The 20,293-nt window shown below is 58.7% G+C and overlaps 2 protein-coding genes across 6 annotated transcripts in view; both read left to right on the top strand.

Moving 5' to 3' along the window:
* Nucleotides 1-4,525: 4,525 nt before the first annotated feature.
* SH2D5 (SH2 domain containing 5) lies at nucleotides 4,526-17,171 on the top strand. 4 transcript variants are annotated; one of them, XM_017957865.3, is made up of 11 exons: nucleotides 4,526-4,572; nucleotides 5,752-5,839; nucleotides 8,523-8,651; nucleotides 9,005-9,085; nucleotides 9,533-9,607; nucleotides 10,535-10,681; nucleotides 12,267-12,518; nucleotides 12,664-12,832; nucleotides 13,165-13,273; nucleotides 13,992-14,151; nucleotides 14,908-17,171. In XM_017957865.3, exons 3-11 carry the CDS (start codon nucleotides 8,565-8,567, stop codon nucleotides 15,109-15,111), a joined length of 1,284 nt encoding a protein of 427 aa, XP_017813354.1. In that variant the 5' UTR covers nucleotides 4,526-4,572; nucleotides 5,752-5,839; nucleotides 8,523-8,564; the 3' UTR covers nucleotides 15,112-17,171. The 4 variants fall into 4 exon arrangements, with proteins under 4 accessions (XP_017813354.1, XP_009199272.1, XP_017813351.1 ...); XM_009201008.3 differs by having other exon boundaries at nucleotides 4,532-4,572; nucleotides 5,752-5,844; XM_017957862.3 differs by lacking the exon at nucleotides 4,526-4,572 and having other exon boundaries at nucleotides 4,603-5,844.
* A 1,681-nt stretch (nucleotides 17,172-18,852) lies between these two features.
* KIF17 (kinesin family member 17) overlaps nucleotides 18,853-20,293 on the top strand; it is a 54,338-nt gene continuing 52,897 nt past the window's right edge. The window contains exon 1 of one of the 2 annotated variants that reach the window (XM_003891259.3): nucleotides 18,853-19,388. In XM_003891259.3, coding sequence (XP_003891308.2) covers nucleotides 19,158-19,388 — 231 coding nt within the window. In that variant the 5' untranslated portion in view covers nucleotides 18,853-19,157. The remainder of the gene's footprint in view (nucleotides 19,389-20,293) is intronic. The other variant, XM_009200990.3, reaches the window with a different exon arrangement.

Genomic DNA, 20,293 nt, shown 5'->3' with positions numbered 1-20,293 from the left:
CTAATTTTTAACTTTTTTTAAAAATTATTTTGGTAGAATCTTGCTCTGTTGCCCGGGCTGGTTTGGAACTCCTGGCCTCAGGTGATCCTCCCATCTCAGCCTCCCAAAACATTGAGATTACAACAAGTATGAGCCACTGTGCCTGGCTCGGAATTTTTTTTTTTTTTTTTTTTTTGAGACGGAGTTTCACTCTTGTTGCCACTCTGGAGTGCAATGGCGTGATCTCGGCTCACTGCAATCTCCGCCTCCTGGGTTCAAGTGATTCTTCTGCCTCAGCCTCCTGAGTAGCTGAGATTACAGGCACGCGCCACCACGCCCGGCGAATTTTGTATTTTTAGTAGAGACAGGGTTTCTCCATGTTGGTCAGGCTGGTCTTGGAATTCCCGACCTCAGGTGATCTGCCCGCTTCGGCCTCCCAAACTGCTGGGATTACAGGTGTGAGCCACAGCACCTGGCCGGAATATTTTTTTAAATCACTGTTCTAGGTCGCTTATTTTTGGGGGACAGTGTTGGTAAATTGCAGGGACGGCCGCCAGGACACATCTGAGAGAACAGAATGATAGTGTTCAAAGGTGAAACTAACTCAACATGTGAAGGTGTTGGAGACTTGAGATGGAGTGTGCACTGTTAAAAGTGGATGTGGATGACCTGTTACTGTGCTAAGCCTGTTGGGAGTTCACCATCTTGGCTCTGGTTTTCAGTCCTGTTGTTGGAGAACAGCTTCTCAGTGATGTGGTGTTACTTCCCACACATTCGTCAGCTGCCCACTCCAGCACCAGATTCTGGGATTTTAGAGAAGGGAAGATTGATAGCAAGCTCACACATGTGTGGTTTAGTCATTGTCATTGACGCATCAGGAAATACCATGACATGGCATGTGCACCAACATGTTCAGCAGTCATGACTCCTACCCCCACCCCAGCTTGCCTTTTTGGGTCCTTTGGGCTTCCTGCACACGTGAGTCATTAATCCAGTGGTTGAAGTTTTACACCTGGTGGCTCCCAAGAGCTTGTGTTGTCATGAATGTGAGATTACAGACATTTGGCAGATGACGCAGTGATGGCCTTTTTATGCTGCAATCCTGAGCGGAACCCAGGAAATGGCTGACACCCACTGAAGTTTGTTACATTTGATGTAAACCTTTCAGTTTGTACATCAAATGTACCTTTAGCGAGGCTGCATCTGTGGTACAAGTTTGGTGTTTCTGCGCTTTTAGGAGAGGCAGGAGAATTGCTTTTAGGACCAACTGAATTTGGTAACCTGGGGAAATAACTCAGATAAGCAGTTACATTATTTCTATGCATAAATTAAAACGAAGGCCGGGCACGGTGGCTCATGCCTATAATCCCAGCCCTTTGGGAGGCTGAGGCAGGTGGGTCACTTGAGGTCAGGAGTTCAAGACCAGCCTGGGCCGTCTCTACCAAAAATGTGAAAATTAGCCAGGCGTGGTGGTGTGCACATGTAATAGGCTACTTGGGAGGCAGAGGCAGGAGAATTGCTTCAACCTGGGAGGCGGAGGTTGCAGTGAGCAGAGATTGCACCCTAGTACTCCAGCCTGGGTGACACAGCGAGACTCCATCTCAAAAGTCTCACTCTGTTGCCCAGGCTGGAGTGCAGTGGCGCGATCTCAGCTCACTGCAAGCTCTGCCTCCCGGGTTTCAAGCCATTCTCCTGCCTCAACCTCCTGAGTAGCTGGGACTACAGGCGCCTGCCACCACGCCCAGTTAATTTTTTTGTATTTTTTAGTAGAGACAGGGTTTCACCGTGTTAGCCAGGATGGTCTCGATCTCCTGACCTTGTGATCCACCTGCCTCAGCCTCCCAAAGTGCTGGGATTACAGGCGTGAGACACCACGTCCAGCCAAAAAAAAAATTTTTTTAAGTAAAAATAGAAAACTTCAAATATATAAATGCATTTGGTTTTGAAACCTTGTATTTCTGAGTCGGACTGAAGACCAACAAAAAGAAGACCCTTCTTGGTAGTAGAAGTCAGTAGTCAATGTCACAGACTTTCAACATACTTATCTTTCTAGATTTTCTTTTTCTTTTCTTTTCTTTTTTTTTTCTGAGACGGAGTCTTGCTCTTGTTGCCCAGGCTGGAGTGCAGTGACACGATCCCAGCTCACTGCAACCTCCACCTCCTGGGTTTAAGCAATTCTCCTGCCTCAGCCTCTCAAGTAGCTGGGATTACAGGCGCACACCACCATGCCCAGCTAATTTTTATATTTTTAGTAGAGATGGGGTTTCACCTTGTTGGCCAGGCTAGTCTCCAACTCCTGACCTCAGGTGATCTACGTGCCTTGGCCTCCCAAATGCTGAGATTACAGGTGTGAGCCACCGTACCCGGCCTCTAGATCTGGTTTTTGTAGCACTTTGTATGTTTTATTGTAAATCTCTGTGTTCCTGGGATCTAGCACAGTGCCTGCAACTCAAATATTGACCCTCTGTTTCCTTCTGAGAAAGATTTAGAAAGCGGGATTCTCCCTCTGGTTTTGACTATTTCATCATCTGAATTTAAACTTTTGTCATTTTGACCTGAAACAAATTCCTGCCACTATTTTTAAAATTGCATGTATCAGAATGAATTGTATGCATCAGAAAACTTGTTAGAGTTAGTATTTAATGGAGCTGTGCCTCCTGTTGCTTTCTCTGAATATTCTCAAAACGGGGACTGGGGAGCTAGTAATTGTCCAGTCCTCTATTTAAAATTTATGCGTTTTTCTCCCTCCTGCCCCACTCAAGAAAGCTAGGAATTAACCCTTTATTCTTTGTGAACTCCGAGTTTAATAAGCTAGATTTGCAGAGAATAGGAGCGACTTGTAAACCATCTTGGTCCCTCTTGTCACTGGACTCGAGGCTGGCAGATGGCTGTGGTGAAGTGTTGCCCAGAGCACTTGACATTTAGAAGTCAGAGAACCCTTGCTTCAGCCCTGGGCAATATAGTGAGACCTCGTCTCTACTAAAAAACAAACAAAAACATTAGCTGGGCGTGGTGGCATGCACCCGTAGTCCCAGCTGTTCGCTGCTCGGTGGCTGAGGCAGGAGGATCGCTTGAACCTGAGAGATGGAGGAGTGAGCAGTGATCGTGATCGCGCCACTGCACTCCAGCCTGCGCGAGAGAGTCAGACCCTGTCTTAAACTTCACCTTGCTGTACTGTCACATACAAAAGAAAAACAAGAATAAAAGTAAAGTCTAATGTCAGCTAATATTTACTGGGTGCCTCACTTCCTGTGGATCAGGCACTGCGCTACGCACTTTGCTCGTTTGAATGCTCACGTGGCTGTGAGTCAGGCGTTAGTAACGCTCCTTTCCATCCGAGGCGCTCACAGATGAAAGTGATGAAGGCGTTTGCCCGAGGCCTCACGTTCGTAAGAGGAAGCGCCCAGATTTGGGGCCACGCCTCATTGCTGCCTCTGGGTTCCCAGATCCCCTGAGGAGGAATGGCCAGCATGGCCTCTTGGCGCAAACCCGCCTCCTCTGGAACTCCAGGGACCCTCAGGCCCTCTGCGCTGTTCCCGCCTGTCAGGGTGCCCCGCTCCCGGGCTGCAGTCTTTGCGCCCCCACTGGCCCTGAGCCCCTGTGTCCTGATTCTCTGTGGTGTGGTGCATGGGCAGGTTCCGGGGGGGTTTCTGCAGATGTCAGGTTTGATACACAGCAGCCTTGGCTCGTCGCCCGGTCTCCTGGGACGTTAGCGCTCCCGGTACCAGTGCCGTGGCTGCAGCTGCTCGCCCCATTCCCCACCTAAAGGGCCCGAAGGACGGGGCCATGGCCCGTGTGCGGTGAGCAACGTTCCTTCCCAGACTTCTCGGTGCTGGGCCCCGGGCTAGGCAGGATCGGTCAGTTCCCTGCTGAGAACGTCCGGGCGGGAAGAAAGTGAGGAGGAGGAGGATGCGCAACGACCCTCCATTCACAAAGGCCGGGCCCGAACCACCCCTCCCTGAGCGCCTCCACCGAGCCAGGCTCGGTCCTACACAATGGGGACGGAGACACTCCGGTCCAGTGTCACTTGTCCTCGAGTAAGAGGAGAGGGATGACAGGCGAGCAAGGGAGTCACAAGGGCTCTGCAGAGAGTGAAGCGTGAGTGGTGGTCATGGAAGGCTTCCCGGAGGAGGCGGTGCGGTAGCCGCGGCACGGAAGACGCGGAGGAGCCAGCCAGGAGGGGAGGGGCAAAGGCTCTCCAGGAGGAGGGACCCGTGAGTGAAGCGTGGGGGATTCAGCGCCCCCAGCCCGGGAGGAGGTGCCTTCGGAGCACGGGGCCAGCCTCTACCGCCCTTTCAGGCGCAGCGCCGGGCGTGGGCCGTGCCAGGGCCCCTCGCGGCCGCTGATTGGGCGGCGCGGCGGAGAGGAGCGGCTCCGCGGGCGCCGATTGGTGAGTGAGGCGGCTCGCCGCCGCCAGGTGATCTGGGGGTCGGTTCCCGCGGCCACGTGTGGGGGCGCGGGGACTGGGGCGCGGGGACGGGGGCGGGGGCGGGGGCGGGGGCGGCAGAGGGCGGGCACCCGAGCGCCGGGCGGCGGCGGCGGAAGACGGCGGGGGTCGCGGGCCGGAGCGGCGGGGACCTGACTCGAGAGGTGGTGAGTGAGCGCCGGGAGCCGGGCCGGGGCGGGGGGCTTGGTAAGCGGACGCGGGCGCGGGAGGGTCTCGGGAGTGAGGGGCGCCCGTCACTCGCTCGGTCGTCTTCTGCCCTCCCTGCCACCGTAAGCCTCCTCCGTGCCCTGGAGCAGAGCGCAGCCCGCTCCTGGGTCCGGGGACCCTGCCGGGGCCCCTGGCCGTCCCCCGCAGCGCCCCGAGCGAGGTAGCGCAGCGGGACCGGCGGCCCACTCTGGAGCGCTTCGCACCCCCGCGCCCGCCCCCCAGGGGCCTCGGCCCACCCACCCCTGAAACAGCACTTCCCGCTCCCGTGTCGCCTGTTTCGAGAGGCCGTGAAGCAGCACCCCCAGCACACGCACGCACCTCGCCTTCTCCTCACCCCGCTGTTCTCTTCTCATTACTTTACCCCCATGCCGCCTCCACCACCCCCTGCTGGGTGCCCCTAGAGGGCGGGGACCTTCGTCCACTGGCGGCGGGGCCTGACACACAGTCAGCCTCGGAAACATTCCAAGCAGGACCAGAGCTACGAGCACCCCAACAGGTAGTGCTGGGGGATTCCCACCCTACAGCTGAGGACCTGGAGGCTGAGAGCTTCAGTGACTTGCCCAAGGTCACGCCAGCCAACCACGTTAGACCCCACAATCCAGGTTCTTGACCCCTGGCTGGGTGGCCTTGGGTTTCCCGACCCTGTGGCCCAGGACAGGTGGACGCTTGTTGGGGCAGTGGGAGTAGACCCTCCGGCCAGAAGGCAGCACCTAGTTCCCTAGCCGGCGGCTTCCTTGCCTCGCCTCCTCCTGGACTGGCGGGGACCCCCACCAAACTCCAGCAGTGGACACCCTGCTTATCTGTGGGAGGGGAGTCCGAGCAGAAAGGCACCGCCATGGCCTCAGGAAACAGCACGAGACATGGATTTGCTTCCCTGCTCTCCCACTTAAGCTGTGTGACCATGGCCAAGTGACTTCACTCCTCTGAGCCACCCTTTGCTGACCCAGGGTCTGCAGGCTGGTGGTCTCCCCAACTCAGCTATGGTGCAGTGCCCCAGAGGGCTTCTGCGCCTGGCCCACGAGGCAGGTCAGCCCATCCAGTCTCCTGCCTCTGAGCAGGGCCACCTGGAAAACCTGAGGACAGCCCCAGCCTCATTCCAAGTGTGTCTCCTTCGGAAGGTGCCGGCCCAGCCAGACTGCAGTGGAAAGCCTGGGAAAAGCAGATCTGCCCCCAGAGAGACAAGTGGGTGTTTTGTGCCTGGAATGGGTAAGGTCTGTTTCCAGGCTTAGAGTGAGTCCCGTGCCCTCCCTGGTCCCCCGGGAGCCCCCCGCCCCAACTCCACGCCTGGGCTGAACTCACTGTGCTCCTCAGGCTTAGGAAGGAGGGAGGAACTTCCAGTTTCCAAGGAGGCTAAGGACCAGGGAGATGGGGAAAGGATCAGGTGATGGTGGGTGGGGTGGGGCCCCTAAGAGGGCCAGTGGTTGGCCTCCGCATCCCCACAGCCGGGACACTGGGGACGCCGAAAGCTGCAGCTTTGGGTGTGGAGGGAGGGGCTACAGCAGCCCTGGACACAGCTGTGTGTGCGTGTGAGTGTGAGATGCCCACGCGGCTCCTCCCCATCTCACGCTTGGTGCCTGAGGGGCTGGGTCCGCCAGGACAGGATGGGAAACGTACCCTTCCCTCTCCTCCCCACAGCTCTCCTTTCTCTCCTTTGCTTTGTCTTTCTCGCCCTTCTCTGTTCCTGCCTCTGTCCCCGGCCACCCCCTAATCCTCTGTACCTTCCCTCTCCTTTTCTCCGCGTTTTGCGTTTCATTGTCTTTGCCTCCTCCCTCCCCACTGCCTGCCATCCTGGCCTATCCTGGCCCCAGGATGTGACTATGAAGTTGAAAGGTGGCTTCACTGGAAGCCCCCCCGCCCTGCCACCTCCTTACCTGGAAATGATGTCACATGGCTTTAGTGCGGGTTGCACATCTAACTTTGCTTTATTTAAACATGAAAGGTATAGTAGGTAAAGGATATGACATGAAAATGATCAGGGTACAATAGCCCAGAAAAGCAGGAGGGCAGCCAGGATAGGAGGGGGCGCCAGGAAGACTCAAGGGGACGGTACAGGTGCAGCGTTTTTTTTCTGGCTCCTGGCTGCTCACTGAAAGTGGATCGGTGCAGGCACCTCCACCCTGGCCTGAGCCTGGGGTTAAAGGTCATGGGCGGGCAGAAACAGGGTCCCTTCCTGGGCTCTTGGTGCTAACAGAGTCAGTTCCAAAGCACCCCAGCCCTCCTCCTTGAGCGAGAGCACACCCCAGACCCGTCCTTGCTGCCCAGGGCTCTGTTGGATACCTGCTCTCTGTGGCGGGAATCCGAGCCCCCAGGCAGGCCTCCCCAGCCTGGCCCTCCCACCCTGGGTGGGCGCCTGTCGGGGTGGCCAAGGACAAGGAGGGAAGCGGAAGTGGTCAGACCCCGCTGTCCTCCCAAGCTCCCTCCTGAGCAGCAGGCTTTGTTGAGCTTTGGATCCAAGCCTGGCTGATGTCGGGCTGGGCGCCTGCTCCTCCATTCTTGTCCCCATCTACTTCTCACATGATCCTAGGTTTGCAAATGAGGAAGGGGATGCTCAGAGGGTTGAGGCAGCTGGCCCAAAGTCACACAGGATTTGGACCCAGGACTCTGATCCCAAGTCAGTGATGACAAGCAGGCTGGTGAGAGAAGCCAGCCAGGATGAGACACAGAGGTGGCTTTCCCATTGGTCCCAGCAGAGACTGAGGGAGCTGAGTCCTGGGGGACCTCGCCAGAGGCATTCAGCCGTTCTTTCTTGGAATCATGGGGCTATGATGTGTTAATTCCACATTAATTGAGCACTAGCTGTGTCCTGGGCTCCCATGGGAAATAGTGTGCTCCCTGCCCTTGAGGACAATCGCCTAAGGGGGGTCCACTCCTCTTCCACGACTGGATGTGGGAGAGGGGTCCCAGGAAAGACCAGAGCCTGGCTGGGCTGCGCAGTTGGAGGGGGTGGTCCTCAGCCCCCAGGGCAGTTGTCCTCCTTCCCCACATCCCGTCTGCGTCAGTGCACTGTCTGGCTGAGTTCTGGTTTTCATGATCTGCAAGGGACTGGGGGGTTCAGGAAGGGGCTGGGGTCCGTTTGGGCTGAGTGAGGCATGGTCACCTGCAGCAGGTCCCTGGCTTCATCAGCTCTGGCCATCTAGCTTATAGCCAGCCACCTTCATGAACTAGAGCTCCTGCCCTAGAACCTGCTATAGCTCCCACTGCCCACAGGGTGGGGTCTGAATTCCTGAGCCTGGCATCTAAGGCTGATCCCAAACTGGATCCAGCCTGCTGTTCTGGTCTTGCTGAGGTCGGCCTGCGGGCCCCCGCTGCCTGCCTGCCTTTGTGTCTTTGCAGCCTCTGTTTCTGCTGCTGTCACTGCCTTTCTCTTTGATGGCGCCCTCTCAGGTGGCCCTCCCTTCCCTCGGGCACTTTGTGAAAGCTGGTTACAGGTCTGTCCCTTGACTTCCACCCCCTGGGGGAGGCCCCAGCCCAGAGCACCACAATCCTCAGAGCTTGCTGAGTGAATGAGTGAGTGACCCTGGGCATGTACCGCCACACCCTTCAGATCTTGACCCAAACCTCCCCTCCTCAGTGAGGGCTTCCCAGCAACAATCAGCCTAGCCTCTAAGCTGACGTTTCCCATTCTCCTCCTCGCTCCATCCGCATCTCACGTGTGATCTACCTTACTATTTAGTTCAATGTCTTTCTCCCCAGCAACAATGTAAGCTCCTTGAGGGCAGTCAGAGATGTCATCATTTTCTTCGGGGCTGGCTCCCCAGTGCCCAGGGCATTGCCCAGCATTGCTGCACACATAGCAGCTGCTTAGGAAGCCAGTGAATGAATGGCCTGTGGGGGGCACTCTGTGGCTTGCCTGCCTTGAAAGCAGCCCTTCCCCCTCTGCCCTTTGCAGCCTCCCCTCCTGTGGAGCTGGAAGCCAGGCACCCCGGGGGCCATGCAGAAGGCAGGGGCTGGGGGCCGCAGGGCCTCTGACTGTGGGCTGGCCCCTCACCGGCCCAGGTGCATCACCAAGTTTGCCCAGGTGGGTGGGGACGCCCTGTCCAGGTGTGCTCTGGTGGGTGGCCCTCAGGTAGCAGGTGCTGATGGTTGGGAAGTGCTATGGGTCTAGGACCTACTTCTACCTCTCTCTTCCCTGACTTGGGCTGGGGAGTGTGTGTGTGTCCTGATGAGGGACTGGGACTTCGGAGAGCTTCAGTGACCTGACCAAGGTCACCTGCCAGGAAAGCAGCAAAGCCTGGGCTCAGAGAATCGAGCTCTGTCTGTCCACAGCCTGCCTGGCAGAGCAGATGTGTGTTTGGGGGGAATTTGGAGGATGGGGTTAGGAGCCACGGACCTGACTCCCTGACTTACTCCCTTCGCCCCACCACCGAGCAGTACGTGGGCTCCTTCCCTGTGGACGACCTGGACACCCAGGAGAGCGTGTGGCTGGTGCAGCAGCAGCTGTGGGCGCTGAAGGTGGGTGGCCTGGGAGGGCACTTCCCTAGTGAAAGTCACAGCCTTGAAGACCAGATAACCCCCGAGACCAGATCCACCCTCCCTACAGTTAGAGAGGGGCGGGACACAGGCAGTGTTTGTGGTGGGCTGGTCAGGACACACACCCAGGCCCCAGAGGCCCCATCCCTTATGCCCTGGGCTACTGCGACCTGGGCCCCACAGCTGGAAGCCACAGATGGAGATGTGGGTGACAGTCATAGCCTGGCCAGCGGTGGCCGTAGCTAGGGGTCGTCTGCCAGGAGCCATCCACACTTCCCCAGCGCCAGGGGGTTCCACCAGCCAGGGCCCCACCCCGTGCCAGGGGTGGTGGAGTGGGCTAACCAGCCTTTGGTGGATGGTACTGAGGCTGGGCAGGCCAAGGCAGGGTCTGGGAGGTGATGCCTGGCCCCACTACTATTTTCCACCCAGGACTGTCCCCGACGCCGGGCCGTCATCCTGAAATTCAGCCTTCAGGGTCTCAAGATCTACAGCGGGGAGGGTGAGGTAGGAACCCCTGTGGGTGCAGGTGAGGACTGGATGGGTACAGGTGTCTCCAGCCTCCGGATGCGCTCTCCACCTAGGTCCTGGCCTCAGCTCGGCCCCCTTGCTTCCCCTGGGGTCCCCCTGGCGCACCAGCCTACCTGCTCTGGGCCTGTGGACTTGCACCAAGGGCCGCCTCCTCCCAGGGCTGGCTCGGGCAACAGCTTCCCACCCCTGGGCCTCCAGAATCCCTCTGGGGCCCCCTCCCCGCCTGAGCATCAGGAACATCCAGCCCACTGAGGCTTTCGCAGCTTCCCTGCCCCGCCCTGGCTGGTGGGCCATGGGCAGCTTCACCCAGGTGCGGTAGGGCTGCTCCTGGCCACTGCTCCTCCCTGCCCTGCTGCCGGCTCGTCCTCCTGCTGAGCCAGCGTGGGGCGGGCACTAACTGCGCGCCAGACTGCACCTCACAGCTGTGGGCATCAGTCACCTACCACTGAGGGACACCTGGTGTCTCCAGAGCTGGGCATTGCGGGGCCCTGGGGTCAGGTCCTGTGCCACTCACATGAGGTCCCACTGACCCCCAGCAACAGCCCCGTCGAGAGGTGCTGGTATCTCCCTACCTGACACGTCACCACAGGCGCTCAGAGGACTGCCCTTGCCTGCCCGAGTCACACAAATGAGTGGCAGAGCCAGGATTCACACCCCAGTCACCTGCCTCCAGGGGCCAGGCGTGTCACCCCAGTGCCTGCCGTCACTCCCGTTCTCTGGGCCCCCGGCAGGCCGAGCATCACATGGGGGTGGCGATCTTGAGCCCAGGGCCCATGTGAAGGATGAGGGCTTGAGACTGGGCGGGATGGAAGGAAGGAGGGTTTCTTCACCCCTGCAGGCTGGCGAGCAGGGGTGGGGCTGCCTGGTGGGTCTGATGGGGGCCTCATGCTGCTGCCTCGCCAGGTGCTTCTGATGGCGCATGCCCTGAGGCGCATCCTCTACTCCACCTGGTGCCCTGCCGACTGCCAGTTTGCCTTCGTGGCTCGAAACCCACGGAGCCCAGCCAGCAAACTCTTCTGCCACCTCTTTGTGGGCAGCCAGCCAGGAGAGGTATCTGGGGCTCGAGGCAGGGGACCACCATGGAGGCCGGAGGGACTGTGTGCCGGGCATCAGGGCGGGTTCCTTGAGGGCTTTGTCAGGGCAGCCTGATCCCCCTCCAGGCATGCACACCTCGCCTCTTTCCGTGGCTCTTCCCACTGAGGACACCACAAAGCAAGTCAGTGGCCTCAGCATTCCCTAGGGCCCAGGGGCGGGAACCTGGCCACGCGCTTGGAGAATGGAGAGTCACACCACTAGGGCTTCGCTCATGCCATTCTGTCTGGCACCCCCCTCCCCTTCTCATCCTGGCACATTCCACTCACTCTTCAGGGCTCAGGCCACATGTCTGAACCCTGCCTTGACTCCTCTGGAGGGCCCCTCTCTCTGGGGTCCTGCGACATGAACTGCACGCTACCATCGTCTGCCCTAATTACAGGCACTTGAGTTCTTTGAGAGCAGAGTCTGGGTCCAGGTCTTGAGACAGTGCTTGGCCCAGAGCAGTCGGGGTGGGCAGGTGGATCAGAAAGTCAAAGCCAGCCTGACTGTCGTGAACAACAGAGCCTCAGCAGCGAGGCGTTTGGCAGACAGGCTCTGAGTTTGGTTCTGGCCAGCAACCATTTGCTGTCATCCTGTCTATCCAGGCCCTGTGCTGGATACTAGGGTGACAGGTGGCTGAGTCATGGTCCTTGATCTGATGCTCACGGGTCTGACACGTTGGGTCTGGATGGTGTGTGTGGCGGGTGGGATGCACTGCTCCCAACAAGCACTGGGCCTGTGCTGGGAATTTCCTGTGCTCCATTTCACTGACTCCTCAAAGGGGCACAGGGAGGTGGGGATGAGGAAACCGAGGCACAGAGAGGTGCCATGCTCTACCCAGGGTCCCACAGCCGCTCCTACGTGACAGAGCCAGGATTGGAACTCAAGTTCTGACTTCAGGGCCTGGGCTTTTGGCCCTTCCTGGAAGGGGGTGCTGATGTGGCGTGCAGGGTTGGGGTGGTAAGCCTGGGGGCAAGAGTGCATGAGCTCATGCTTTCATTCTGTGCTCCATGCGTGATACCTGGACCACAGAAGGTCCTCACTGTTTGTTAAATAAATAAAGGAAGCTGAGGCCGGGCGCGGTGGCTCAAGCCTGTAATCCCAGCACTTTGGGAGGCCGAGACGGGCAGATCACGAGGTCAGGAGATCGAGACCGTCCTGGTTAACATGGTGAAACCCCGTCTCTACTAAAAAATACAAAAAACTAGCCGGGCGAGGTGGCGGACGCCTGTAGTCCCAGCTACTCGGGAGGCTGAGGCAGGAGAATGGCGTGAACCCGGGAGGCGGAGCTTGCAGTGAGCTGAGATCCGGCCACTGCACTCCAGCCTGGGTGACAGAGCGAGACTCCATCTCAAAAATAAATAAATAAATAAAAAATAAAGGAAGCTGGTAGGGGAGCCTGCATGGTGGTGAGGTTTTGAAGGGTAAGTAGGAGCTTTCCCAGGAAGAATGGGAAGCGCCTCCGAAGCCAAGGGGCTGCATGCACCCATGGTGAGTGGGCTGAGGCCCAGGGAGACGGAGATCTCCTCCAACTGAGCCCACCTCTCTCCCTCCCTCCCAGGTCCAGATCCTGCACCTGCTCCTATGCCGCTCTTTCCAGCTGGCTTACCTCTTGCAGCACCCTGAGGAGCGGGCACTGCCAGAGCCCTGCCCAGGACCCATAGGGGAGGTGCCCCTAAAGTCACTGTCCAGCTCTGGGGGCCCCCCTGGGGGCCTGGTGCGGGAGCCCTTCGGCCGTGATCAACTCTCTCAGAACGTCCATGCATTGGTCTCCTTCCGGCGGCTGCCAGCAGAGGGGCTGGTGGGCAGTGGGGTATGCAGCACCCCAGCCAAGGAGTGGGCAGTGGACAAGGGAACTGGGTATGGGTTTGGGGGGCATGTCGGGGGCAGGGGCTTCACTTGGCCTGACATGGCTGGACCTGAGTCTGCCTGCCTGTGGGTCCCTCTTGGTGCCCTAGAAGGAGCTGCCAGAGTCGGAAGGCCGCGCCCGCCATGCCCGCCTGGGGAATCCCTACTGCTCGCCCACGCTGGTGCGCAAGAAGGCCATTCGCAGCAAGGTGATCCGCTCGGGGGCCTACCGCGGCTGCACCTATGAGACCCAGCTGCAGCTGTCGGCTCGGGAGGCCTGTGAGTAGTGGGAACATGCCTGCCCTGTGTGTACCTGGGACACGTGCCTGTGCGCTCCTGGACCAGCCAGAGGTGGGCGTGAGTGCCCATTCCTGCAAGGCTGTGGCCACACCTCCAAGTGATGCCTGTGCATTGTGTGTGTTTGCCTGCATCCGGGTCTATGCACAGGGGACTGCGTACAGCTGCATATGGACCAAAACTGGCGGGTGGAAGACCTGTGTGCGGATGTGTCTGCTGAGCAGGGCAGAGAGGTGATGGGTGATGAGGCCTGCAGCCGTAGGGAATGGGAGGGCCTGGCCACTCTCCTTCTGACTCCTGGATGGTCTCCACAGTTCCTACCGCATGGGAGGCATGGCCCCGGGGTCCTGGTGGCCACTCGTGCCTGGTGGAGAGCGAGGGCAGCCTGACGGAGAACATCTGGGCCTTCGCTGGCATCTCCAGGTAGGAAAGGCCTGGCCTGGCCCGATGCCCAGTCCCTTGGAGTGGGCAGAGAAATACGGGCTTCCCAGGCCCCTGAGGCACACACTCCTGTGCACGGGCAGAGCGCTGCCAACCTCGGTGACCTCAGGCCTGGGACTTCACCACCCTGGGCCTCCATTTTCTCTAATGTAAAATGGGGTTAATGAAAGGAGCTTCATCTTAAGGCTGTGGAGAGGGTCAAATGAGGTAATTCGGGTAGAGCCCTCAGCACTTGGCCTGCACAGGGCAAGGCCCCTAAGCGTCAGCTCTTTAAGCCTCTTTCCTGAGAAAGTCTTGACGTTGCCAACAATTACAGACCCTGGAGAAACCTTCTAAGCTTCTAAAAACTTCTTTCTGTTGAGCCTGACTCTGAGTCAGGCCCCATGTTGGGTTTTTGCTGTTTTTTGTTTTGTTTTGTTTTTAAATTTCACTTTAGAGACAGGGTCTCATTCCGTCACCCAGGCTGAAGTGCAGTAGCGTGGTCATGGCTCACTGCAGCCTTGAACTCCTGGGCTCACGGGATCCTCCTGCCTGGGCCTCCCAAAGTGCTGGGATTACAGGCATAAGCCACCAAGCCCAGGCAATGCACTGTGTGTTTAAGGGCATTTAATCCACAGGCTGCCTCGATGCTGCTGGGGTTGTCATGACTATTGCCCAGGAGAGCAGTCCAGCCTTTACCCTCTCCCCTCTGTGCCCCTAGGCCCTGTGCCCTGGCCCTGTTGCGGAGAGACGTGCTTGGGGCCTTCCTGCTGTGGCCTGAGCCGGGTGCCAGCGGCCAGTGGTGTCTGTCCGTGCGCACGCAGTGCGGCGTGGTGCCCCACCAGGTCTTCCGGAATCACCTGGGCCGCTACTGCCTGGAGGTAAGAGTGCAGCAGCCAGAGGGGCCTGGGCCCCGCTGCATCATTGGCTCCGTCCCTGGTCCTTGGTGCCCTCCCGTTTCTAACTGCTGAGGTCCTGAATGCGCCTCACCGCCATCCCTGTCTCCCATTGGCTCTCCCTGGCGTCGCTCCTCGTCCAATTCCATCCTGCCTCTATTGTCCTGCTCTTTCCTCATTGGCCCTGCTGGCCTCGCCCCCAGCTGGCCCCCTTGGCCCCACCTCTGCTGGCTCCACTCTGTTCTGACCTGAAGGCTCTTGGAGGGGAAGGGAGGTGCCTGGTCACTGAGGGCCCTTCTCTCTGGAGGGGGCTTCGAAGGGTACCTCTAATAAGAGTCTTGAGCTGGAGTCACGTGTAACATTTCTACAGGAATCCTGGCTTTCCCACACCCTAGCCCAAATTAGCAGAGGAGGAAACTGACTCAGAGAGAGCAGGGGCTTGCCTGAGCTCAACAACCTCTGAGTCTCCAGTGTGATGTCTTGTCCTGCCCCCCAGTTTCTAGGGATGGGAGGGGTTTTTCACATGTGTGCCCTTACTTCCAAGCTAAACATCTCAGTCCTACCCAGGCTGGGAAGAGAGAGAGGGAATGGTGCTTGGCTTTGCCACGATAGCACATGTGAAGTCTCTGGGCTTCGTCCCCTGCTCTCTTAAAATGGGCAGGTTCCTGTGGGAGGAGGTGGCTAGTGCCTGGCGTGAGCCCTGGGGAAGGGGACTGGAGCTGAAGCCCCTTCCTCCCCTAGCACCTGCCGGCAGAGTTCCCCAGCCTGGAGGCTCTGGTGGAGAACCACGCGGTTACTGAACGCAGCCTCTTCTGTCCCCTCGACATGGGCCGCCTGAACCCCACCTACGAGGAGCAGGACTGTGGGCCCCCGGGCAGGCCGCTCCGGACTCTCCGGCCCCTCAGCCATGCCAAGTCCGAGGCAGAGCTGCAGGGCCTGGGCTAAGAGGTAGGGCCCGGGTCCCACAGGCCCCGCCTCATCCCGGCTCCTGGGCCCTGGCAGTGTCTCTGCCCTTCCTGCACGCCTCTGGTCGCCAGTTCCATCCAGTCACCCTGCCCTTGGAGCAGTCTTCCATCACCTCACTGTCCGTGGGAGGGGAGCCCTGAGGTTGGGTATCGCCAGTGGCTTCTCGCAGAACATGTGGGCTGCTGAGATTCCAGGAGGGCAGGTGGAGTTGCAGGTTTTGGGTAACCCATTGGGCGGCTTTGGATGACCCGCTGGGTGGCTTCGGATGCTTTGGGACTTCTGGGCTTCCGCTTTACTCCTGGGACAGGAGCTTCTTCACCGCGGCGTCGCGGCCCTCTCCTAAGGAGGCCAGGCCTTGGGGCCCTGACTGGGAGTCTCCAGAAAGCTCATGAGACGAGTGAGGGAGAGGGGTTTGGGGAGGCAGGAGTGAGTTTTCACTCTGGGCAAAGACTTGGAGTGAGCCACTGTGTCTGTGGGAGCAGTGGGCAGGAGTCTGGGGATGAACCCATCTGGGCTGACAGAGCAGGGCTGTTTCTCACATGTATCTGAGAGCGAAGGAGGGGTGGGAAGGTGCAGAGAGGGCAGGAGGGACAGAGAGCTGTGCCCAGCGCTCACGCACGGGTGGACTCCTGTTGCAGAAAGGGATGCACACCAGCAGATAGCGCCAAGAGTCTCCATGCTGTCTCCACTCAAAAGCTCAGGGCTGTGACTCCCACTTTCTCTGAAGGGATGCACAGCTCACCCCTTCTCCCTAGGAATCGCCAGGGCACCCCCACCCTCAGCTCATCTCCTTTAGCCATTTGATAGGGAGGGGCCAGCAGTGAGCTGCAGGCTTAGAGGGGTGACCAGGGCCCTCCCCAACTCGACCGCATGTGGTTTGGTGGCTGCCTTGGGAGGGAGGCTGTCCGATGCTGACATTCCCCTTAGCATGGCGCTGACCGTGGCTGTCAGGGGCCACCTTGCCTCACCAGGCCAGCCCCACTGGGAATGGGGTCAGTCACAGCAGAACCGTCGAAAGCTGGACCTGATGTGGGCCCTGCCAGGGGCGCTTGGCCTCAGCGGGCCGTGGGAGACCCAGGGAAGCGACTCTAGTGTGAGGCAGTGGTCCTGCCAGGGACCGACAAACCCAGCTAGCCCTCTTTGTAAGCAAACTTGACAAACATGAATCTACCGAACTCAGTTACAGAACAAGTTCATTTTGCATGAACTTCTCTTATTGAAGCAGAAGCCGCGTCATGAGCCTGGGGGCTGCCCTCTCCCCATCTGGGAGTGGGACAGAACTGTTCAGTGCCTTGAAAGTCACAGATTTCTGACTCCTGGAAGGAAGTGGACAGCCCCACCAGAGCAGAAAGAAGGGAGGCAAACTTGGGGAGTGAGAAGCCAGCCTCCCAGAGGCCCAGGCCTCGTGTTCCCCACCTCCAACCCTCCAGTGAGGACAGGGGCTTGGCTTGGGACCTTGTAACTTCCTTGCAAGTTAAGTGAGCTATCCTGTCACAAAAGATAGAAGGAACTGCCCTTTGGGACTTCTTTATGTTGAGTGTGAGTGGGAAGCTGGGACTCTGCTTTACAGCCATCTGTGCTGGAGCCATCCCCTTCCTGGACCAACCACTGGTCTCTATCGGAGGCCCCAGCCTCACATTTCCCTGGCAAGGAGAGAGAGGTTTAGCGATGTCCTGGGCCCCGGATTATAGCCCAGAGATGGGCAGTTAAGGAGACCTGGTCATTGGTCCAGACTTGGGCCAAGGCTCTCCTCTGTGAGGGATGGGTTTTACTGGTGAATTACCTGTGTGGAGAAGCTATCAGGGCCATGTTTAGCACACTGAAGGGACCGGTCTCCACCAAGCACTTTAACATCCCTCCAGCCAGCATTGATTGATCTCATGTTACAAAGAGGGCAAGGTTTTTGGCCCCTGTTTGCAGACTCCATGTCTTAATCAGAGACCACAGTTTTCTCTTTGTTCCAATCACCGCCACCTCGGTAGCCCCGCTTTCCTTGCTGTATGGATTTGAAACAAAATAAAATGTGTTGCTTCAGATTATCTGCTACAGACTTTTCTTTCCTTCGAAAGGTGAGGTTTTTGTCCAGTTTCCCTATTTCGTTTTTGCCAAACATACCTTCAGCTGGTGCTGAATGGTGAACCAGAGGTCCTGTCCTCAAGGGCTCAGAAGGAATTGCTCAGGGAGACTCAATCAAATTACGTTCCTCTTCTGCTGTAACTTTCAGTGGATATGTCTATAGGAAAAAGACTCAAGTCCTTCTGCACTGGCAACCCGGGCTTGCTTTCTGCTTCTGCAGTGTGCCACAGGACCTCCGCACAGCCCAGACCGGCATCTTCCACCTCCTCCCTTCCCTTCACCTTGTTAACCACGCAGCCATCATATTTCAGCTCCAGTCAACCTCAAGATGCCTGCCCTATGCCCTGGGCTGAGTGAGGTTCCTTTTTTATATGTTCCATGGGCTGGGTGCAGTGGTTCGTGCCTGTAATCCCAGCACTTTGGGAGGCCGAGGTGAGAGGATTGTTTGAGCCCAGAAATTGGAGACCAACCTGGGTAACAAAACTTAGCCACTCGGGAGGCTGAGGTAGGAGGATCGCTTGGGACCGTGAGGTTGAGGCAGCAGTGAGCTATGATTGCACTCCGGCCTGGGTGATAGGGCAAGACCCTGTCTCAAAAAAAATATGTTGCATGGAACTGATTATTCAGTTTTTAATTACATTTTCATTTAAGGGATTTTGTTTGTGGGATTTTGTTTCCTGTGTCTGTCTCTCCAGCTAGATCATGGGCCAGGAGGGCTGTCTCCCCAGTATCTGTCACGGTGCCTGACATGGAGCTGACACTCAGTGTTGCAGTGCAAGGAAGAGCCCAGAGGTGTGACAGAGGTGCTCTTCTGGCTGGGGAACTTGCGCTGAGCCAGGAGGGATAGGCCAGGCAGCCTTCCATCCAAAAGATTTGGTTTTGTTTTTGTTTTGTTTTTTTTTTTGAGATGGAATTTTGCTCTTTTTGCCCAGGCTGGAGTGCAATGGTGCAATCTCAACTCACTGCAACTGCAACCTCTGCCCCCCGTGTTCAAGTGATTCTCCCGCCTTAGCTTACTGAGTAGCTGGGATTACAGGTGCCCACCACCAGAGATGGGGGTTTCGCCATGTTAGCCAGGCTGGTCTCGAACTCCTGATGTCAGGTGATCCACCCGCCTTGGCCTCCAAAAGCGCTGGGATTACAGACGTGAGCCACCGCGCCCGGCCCAAAAGACTTGGCTTCTAAAGTGTTTGTTTTACAATCTCGGGTCTTAGAAATAACAAGGGTGGCATGAGAGGAAGCTGTCCAGGGGCTGTGGGTTGTGGGCAGCCTTCCCCTGAGCCAGTACGGGGACGTGGATAAGGGGCAACAGGTCCTTGCCGCTGTTCTCAGTTAGGTTCCTGGCCCGTGCCTAAGGCCTGGGATCTATCTAGGCCGGGAGTCCCAGTCTTAACCGCAGCCTCGGCAAGCTGCGCAACGTCTCTGAACTGGGGCTGTGCGGATTGGAGAAGACAGCAGACGCGAAAGGAGCCCAGCCAGGACTGGTGCTTCCCGCAAGTGGCCGCGCGTGGCTGCCCGGGGATTACTCGGGCGAAGCTGGCGGGCCAGGCCAGGCGTTCCCGGGGCCCCTCCTGTGACGCCACGGGCGTTGCCCAGCAACCGCGAACGCCGAGGCGGTGAGCGTGCCGGCTGGCGGCTGGGGAGGCTCCGGGCTGAGGTCCTGCGGCGGCGCCTGCAGCGCGGATCCCCCACGTCCCCGCTCGGGCCGGGCCTCAGAAACGGGCGAGCCCGGGCGCGGGAGGAGGCGGCGGCCCCGGCTCGGGTCTTGCGACTGCCCGCTCCCCTCGGGGCGCCCCTCAAGGAGTCCCCGCCCCCCGCCGCGGCCCCGCCCCTGCCGCAAGGCCCCGCCCCCCGTGGCTGGCGCTGGCCCCGCCCCTTGGCCCGGGCTGCTGGGGGTCCCCGGCGGGGCGGGGGTCGGCTCCGGTCCCAGTGGTCCTGGGCGCGGCGCCATGGCTTCCGAAGCGGTGAAGGTTGTCGTGCGCTGCCGCCCCATGAACCAGCGGGAGCGGGAGCTGCGCTGCCAGCCCGTGGTGACTGTGGACTGCGCGCGCGGCCAGTGCTGCATCCAGAACCCGGGCGCCGCGGACGAGCCGCCCAAGCAGTTCACCTTCGACGGCGCCTACCACGTGGACCACGTCACCGAGCAGATCTACAACGAGATCGCCTACCCGCTGGTGGAGGTGAGGGCGCGGGACACGCCGCCCTCCAGGCCGCAGGGCATGGGGCCACCCCGAGGGTACCCAGGGGGCGGCACTGCCCCCCAGCCAGGCGGAAAGGCCCTCAAGGGGCGCAGGCAGACGGGAACAGGTAGGTCCGGAGGCTTTTGTCCAGGCGGGACACAACCAGAGCCTGCCTCTAGTGTCGCCTCCGGGTCTGCACTGTCCCCAGCGCCTCCGCCTCCCGGGTTCAAGCGATTCTCGTGCCTCAGCCTCCCAAGTAGCTGGGATTACAGGTGCTTGCCACCACGCCCGTCTAATTTTTGTGTTTTTAGTAGAGATGGGGTTTCACCATGTTGGCCAGGCTGTTCTCGAACTCCTGACCTCAAGTGATCCTCCCGCCAAGTGCTGGGATCACAGGCATGAGTCACCGGATCTGGCAAAATGGTGACTTTTCATCTTCCCTCACTGGCAAGTCGGGGCACACCCAGCCCTGTTTTGGTTACAGCATGGGTCTTTGCAGTGGAACCGGGCATAGATGCCATGTGGGCCCTTGGGGCCTCAGAGCAGTTCTCTGGGATGATCTGCCCACACAGGATCCACCCCAAGCCCACACTAAGGTCTAGAATTTGCAAGCTCATGAGCTCTGCAAGGACAGGAACTGTGTCTACCTGGTTCACCACTTTGTCCCTAGGCTAAGCATAGTCCCTGTCGAATGAATAGAAACAGCGATGAAGGAAGAATGACTTTGGGAACGGCACCGGGTTTGCCTCCTCTCTTCCTTCTAGGCCTCATCTTCAACCCTTCCCCCAGTACCTCCTGCTCTTCACACCTCACCTGTGTGGCTTTACTCAAGCTGTCCCCTCAGCCTGGAATGCCTTCCTCTTCCTGTCACCTGCCCAATTCTCCCTGTCTTTGCCTCCTGGAAA

The sequence above is a fragment of the Papio anubis genome, chromosome 1 (genome assembly GCF_008728515.1).
Source record: "Papio anubis isolate 15944 chromosome 1, Panubis1.0, whole genome shotgun sequence".
In the NCBI taxonomy this organism is placed as follows: Eukaryota; Metazoa; Chordata; class Mammalia; order Primates; family Cercopithecidae; genus Papio; species Papio anubis.
This window is presented reverse-complemented; position numbering and strand designations above follow the sequence as displayed.

What these genes read in the sequence shown, in the direction of transcription:
- SH2D5 (XM_017957862.3), top strand. Translation starts at nt 5,614, where the DNA reads ATGGTGCAGTGCCCCAGAGGGCTTCTGCGCCTGGCCCACGAGGCAGGT. An exon ending in AGCAGCTGTGGGCGCTGAAG is followed by an intron (nt 9,086 to 9,532) that starts GTGGGTGGCCTG and finishes TTTTCCACCCAG; the next exon opens with GACTGTCCCCGACGCCGGGC. An exon ending in GCCTTCGCTGGCATCTCCAG is followed by an intron (nt 13,274 to 13,991) that starts GTAGGAAAGGCC and finishes CTGTGCCCCTAG; the next exon opens with GCCCTGTGCCCTGGCCCTGT.